At 44.6% G+C, this 6000-nt stretch overlaps 1 protein-coding gene across 4 annotated transcripts in view; it reads right to left on the bottom strand.

Annotated features, from left to right (window-relative positions):
- Nucleotides 1-3120: 3120 nt before the first annotated feature.
- DYNC1I1 (dynein cytoplasmic 1 intermediate chain 1) overlaps nt 3121-6000 on the bottom strand; it is a 200011-nt gene continuing 197131 nt past the window's right edge. For all 4 annotated transcript variants that reach the window (XM_075049642.1, XM_075049666.1, XM_075049659.1 and 1 more), the window contains one exon: nt 3121-4085. In XM_075049642.1, coding sequence (XP_074905743.1) covers nt 3975-4085 — 111 coding nt within the window. In that variant the 3' untranslated portion in view covers nt 3121-3974. The remainder of the gene's footprint in view (nt 4086-6000) is intronic.

The following is a 6000-nucleotide window of genomic DNA, read 5'->3' as shown; positions in this document are numbered from 1 at the left end:
TGTTTAACCCCAGCTGGCAGCTAAGCACCACACAGCCGCTCGCTCACTCCCCCCACCACAGTGGAAGGGGGAGAGAATTGGGGGGGCGGGGGGGCAGAAAGTAAAACTTGTGGGTTGAGATAATCACAATTTAATAGGACAGAAAGGAAGAGAGTAGTAATGACAACAATAATAATAAAAGAATTGGAATATACAAAACAAGTGATGCACAATACAATTGCTCACAACCCGCCGACTGATGCCCAGCCAATCACCAAGCTGTGGTGCCCCCTGGCCAACTCCCCCCAGTTTATATACTGGGCATGATGTCCCATGGTATGGAATACCCCTTTGGCCAGTTTGGGTCAGCTGTCCTGGCTGTGTCCCCTTCCAGTTTCTTGTGCACCCCCAGCCTCCACAGGCAGGGCAGCATGAGAAGCTGAAAAGTCCTTGACTTAATATAAACACTGCTTAGCAACAACTAAAACTTCAGTGTGTTATCAACATTATTCTCATACTGAATCCAAAACATAACACTGTACCAGCTACTAAGACGAAAATTAACTTTATTCCAGCCAAAAGCAGGACACACATCGGGCTCACGGGCCTCTCCTCCATCCCGTACCTCAATTCAGCCTTTCCCTTCTTAGCCCACATTGCTCATCTTCATGTGCCACTTGCCTCCTTCTTCCCTGCTTGGGTTTGCTCTTTCTTACCCTTCTGGTTATGATGCGCTCTCCAGCTCACTCTGAGCGCGCAGGTTTTGTCCTTCACAGAAAGCTCACTTGCAGTGGCCCCAAAGTAGCGCCAGGCTGTTTTCTAACTCATTCCATGCCTGGAGAAGGCATGGCAGTGTCCTGGCAGTGCTAGAGCATGGGGCATACTGTTCATGCTCTTCCTTCTGTTCTCTGGATGTTTGTAGGCAAAAGAGCCTGGAGAAGATGCTTTCTCTTTGCTGAAAATAAAGGGTAATTTTGCATTTATTTCCCTCCCAGGCAGATTCTGAGGAACATCTTGTCATACGGGCTGTTTTGGAAAGCCAGTAAGGTGGAGCTATTTGTTTAGCCGCAGGAAAATCAATCAACCAAACAAAAACTGTTGGAGATTCCTGGAAAGGCAGCAACGAGGGCTGATTAGAATCTCCACCGCATGGCAATCACGACCACCAGAAGTGGGGTAAATGCCTCTTGTTCTTCTGGGGTGCTCTTCCATCTGCTTCAGCTGCTGTAATGGCCCTTTCATGTTGCTCTGTATATACAAACCTGGTCATTTCTGTGGAAATCTGGATCTTTTCCTTGTTCCCTCTGGGTACTGCTGAACCCCACTCAAAAGAAGGAGGAGAGAAAAATAAAAAAAAAGAGGGACTTTGGTCATATTCATTTGCACACAGCAGCAAATGCTGAAGGTCTTCTGAGGCTGCTCTTAAAACCATTTTACAAGCTATTAATGCTATAAAGTAGGGAGAGCTTGGAAGGTGAACATGCAGCTCCCCCCCCCCCCCCCCCCCCCGCCTTAGGTTCCAAAATCTGAATGGTAATACAGAAAAAGTGGAAGCAAATTTGCTGACCGTTTCCACTGCACTGGTTATGAATGGCAGACGACACCAACTAAACACCCTTCCCTTTACGCAGCAGCATGCTCTCGCACAGTGTCCCCACACTTTCAGATGTGGATTTACCGTAGGCAGCTAGAGGGTAGTGAGCTACCCACCTCTTCTCCCCAGTGACACCACTAGTTGGCTGTGTATCTGTGTGCGCACATGTTCCTAATCTTGTGACCCACTAACGGTCAAAGCATGCCTCCCCCCTTCTGCTTTGCACCGGATCTGCTTTGCCATATACATAAACAACTCTTACATACGCTTTTTGAAAGGAAAACAAGGAGAAACTGGGGAAAAAAACCCAACCCATAGATGAGCTCTAAACTGCTGCTTTACAGGTGTCTCCACTGGTTGCTTATTAGCATTCACCTTTAAGCTACAAAAGTGCTGCGAATGCTGTGCTGGTTCTTCAGGACAGCTCCAAAGCACCCAGGGCAACAGCTGGAACACAAGGGTCCCTAATGCGTGGCTCCAGCCTCATGGAGCCACCAGACCAACGACAGATGTATCTGTGCTGTGTGAACTAGTTCGTCGGGGGAAGACCCTGCTTACCACAGCCCAGTGGGCAGGACGCTTCCATGGGCAGTGGGAGGTAGCTTCAGATTGCGTGTCCACAAGCACTGGGACATATCCTCAGGTCCCACCATGAAGAGACAAGCCCATGCACTCTCACTGGGAGTTACTTCTAACCACCAAGAGACTAAGGGAAATCCAGCTTCTCCAAAGCATTCAATTTCTTAGCCTGCTCTGGCTTTTCACAGTGCAGACTTCCCAGTGGTTCTGGGTGTGACCATAGTTCTGAAGAGCACTAGATGATATATTCCTCAACACGACTGCCTAAAGACAAGACACAGTTCTCAGCAAACTTACGTACAAAATCTTTGTTGCTGTCTGACTTTCAAGCGTTTCTTGCTGTAATGGTTCACCCACCTGCCCAAGTGAGCGTGAACCAGTGTTAAACCCAGGTGTCAGAGCCGTGCTCTGGCTCAGCATAATGTTGTGATGCCAACATAACTAGCAGCCTCACCACCAAGGTTAGCATTCACCAACGCCCCTCTGCATCACAGCACTCAATGACATCAGTCTGCACCCTACTGCTTTGCTCAAGCCACAAGAGCTTGTCATAAAGGAGAATATTCCCTTGTCCCCTATCCCAACCTGTCTTTCAGGACAGTTTGAGGAGGCCTTGTTGTTCCTATTCCTTTTCTTTTAGTGCATATGGCAGCATGGTACTGCTCTGCATGTGCATGTGTGTGCACATAAGCATGCACAGCTAGGAATGGAAAAAAAAAAAAACAAAAACAAATCAAATCTAGAAGTTGACATGGATTAGTGTCTGCTCATGTAAAATGTGTAGCAGGATCTGATGCATGCAAGGCCATTACCGGCAGTCCCCATAGCCAAAGGTATCTATTTACATAGCAGCTGCATGAGCATTCTGCCAGTCAGGGCAGTCACATTTTCCCAGTGCCTCGCCAGTGACCGGTAATGAACATGCTGAGCACTGCTGGCAAGGACAGATTAACCACACTGCGACAAAACAGGCTTGATACATTTTATTGGCAATACTAGTGTCATACTCGGGAACCACAACCCTTTGTCAGACTGTTAGTGTTAACTTGCATGACAAGTATCAGTGACCAACTGTATTTGAAATATAGTTAAAGTGCCTAGAAATAATAGGCATCTTAAAAAAAAAAAAAAAGGAAACTCATTCCATCCACTCAAGCCAACCTTTATAGATCTTACATCTTAAACACAACTGATGTACTGTAATTGTTATGTGGACTTTAATGTAACCTCTACAGCAGCACACAGACAATGCAGTTCTCTCATTATGCACATGCTTTAGGATCGTTTATTTTAATGCTTTCAAATAAATATGTTCCATGCAGCACACTGCAATAAATAAGGAGCAGCAACTTTCGTATAGTACATCCATTCATAATGTAAGTCACCATGTGAAACACCACATCTAAAGTCTTTGGCCCAGTCCCATACAGTGAAGCACACAACATCTGCACATAATCATATCTGGCTTCATATGGATTTAATAGGACTATGCCAGAAGGGCAATGTGAGCACAAGTTTAACCAGGGGTTCCTAGCTATTAAATACAGCTACTAAGTAGTTAAAAGGCAACAACTAAACCCATAAAGGGTTGATTTGTCTTTTCTCTCTTACTTTTCAGACAGAAATATAAAGTATGAAAATGCTCTGGATATTTTCAGCCTTGTGTAAAGCAGCGTGATTAATATGGAATGCTTTGAGCAATACTGGCACGTACACTGGCATCAAAAGCCACAGCAAGACTGACTCTGACACCGAACACCGGCGTACTCAGTGGGGGAAAGCTGCCGTTCTGGCGATGGCGGGCGCTGCTCCTTCTCTTCCTCTAGGCTGACAGCTCCACCGCCCCTTCCTCTTCACTGTCTGCTCGGTTGGCGCGGATTTCCACCAAGGTCCGAGCGAAGCGGGTCCATTCATCGTTGTGTGGAACAGCCAGCTGGGGGAGAAACCGACAGGGAATTAAGAGACCGCGTGGCAAGACCGGTTATCTCTCTGGCCCAAAATCGAGGCGCCTCCTTTTAGGAGAGCTCCTACCGCAATCAGTGCTGTTGTGCATGCTGAAGGACCAAGGCATGGGCCTCACCAACCCACTGTGGATTGGTTACGCTGTAACGTGCTGCCGAGTTCCCAGGACAAATCTGGCAGCTTCTTATTCAGTACCAGCTAGAAGGAGCATCTACAGTCAATGGCAGAGAAAAAAAGCTTTATCTGTTTGATTTTAAGGAAAAGTTTCTTGCTGGAGTGTTGTTGCAAAATCTACCCCTTGGTTAAAATATTTCAGATTTTCCAAACTAAGGCGAGGCCTTGATCTCTACAAGTATATACATGTACGTTTAACTTCACACAGGTGAGCTGGCCATTTGAAGTCAGCGAGGCTGTGCCCAAGTGTAATTGTTTGCAGGACCGAGGTCAATGTGTGCAAGGTAACAGAGCTTTTACAACACTGTATTGAAACTATTTTCCTGAAGTTCATTAAAGCTCTTAATAGTAATATAAATATATTGTGTTATTTTAGTTACCCTCCTCTATGTTAAGGAATTCACAATTACAAGAAATGCATTCTCATGGAAATGTTATACCAACTGGATACTGCATTACTGGTCTGATTTTTTACATCATCATGCAAGATCCGTTTCCATTTAATACTATTGATGTTTCTAATGAAGAGCTCTTGAACATTAGGCTTCAAGAGGGACATGTAATCTAAATAGCTAAACTTCCAGACAAAATGCTTTAGTGCTATGGCAAAATAATACTGCAGTCATTTCCCGCTGGATCCAACACGGCAATTTCTGGAAGATAATGCAAACTGGGATTGAGGTAATTAGGGGGGGAAAAAAACCCTGCAAGCAGTTTTCTCAAACTTTGTTTTCATTAACTCAAATTCCAGAAAACAGCAACAAGCATCCTGATGAACCATGCACATTTTTACTGCCCTCTTGAAGCCCTGTGATCATGTCCTGAATATAATATGAAAAAATAACTGTTTCAAGATACTATGCAGTGCTTGGTACTGAAGAAGGCAACTGCTTGGAAACTACGGGGCATATAATAAAATGCTGTCCACCTTAGCAAATGGATGCCTTTAGACTGAAGAATGAGTATGACCTTAGCTAATCCAGTTTGTGGTACCCAATATTCAATCTGTACTGACTTACTCCTTTTAAAACACCACCAAAAATGCCACACAGATGGCTGGCTAACTACGTCCATTTGGCACTAGCAGATTATAGGTGCACACAAGGCTGTATGGTACACTGTACTGGAATGCAGTCAATTTATCCTCTTCTCTTTACATCCCAACAGCAATACATATTAACTGGAGACTACAAAAAGGATCTATTACATGAACTAGCAAGCCCAGCTGGGGAAAAAGCTTGTGTATATGCCCAATGTTAACCACAGGTGAAAGCTCCATGTACACTGCTCCAAGTTCAGTGTCAATCGTATGGCCAAGAATTTGCAATACTGGATCTAAATATCTCCTTTGTATCTCACTCATGTTGATGAGTTTTTCAAATATTTTGTATCTAGCTTTGCCTCTACATCCAATATTTTGGGGAAAAACATAGCATGTGTTTAAAAGCTTCCCATGTATAGTGCATATATCAGTGACTCAGTTACATTACGAAGGGCTGGTGTACAAGTTTGGGGTTTTGCCTGTTGAAACACTGAATATAGTACAGTTCAGCATTTACTAAGGCTACAGTGAGAAATGCAGTCTGTGTGAAAGCCAGTTCGGCCCTCAATAATAAGTGTCACTGCACACTCTGCATTTTCCCTTCCTTGTCTTCCACTTTTTGCATTTTTCTCCTTTACTTTTCCCAGGAATGGAGACCAGAGTTACAGGA

The sequence above is a fragment of the Buteo buteo genome, chromosome 2 (genome assembly GCF_964188355.1).
Source record: "Buteo buteo chromosome 2, bButBut1.hap1.1, whole genome shotgun sequence".
Classification (NCBI taxonomy): domain Eukaryota; kingdom Metazoa; phylum Chordata; class Aves; order Accipitriformes; family Accipitridae; genus Buteo; species Buteo buteo.
The sequence above is the reverse complement of the archived record's forward strand: the minus strand, read 5'-3'. Positions and strand labels throughout refer to the sequence as shown.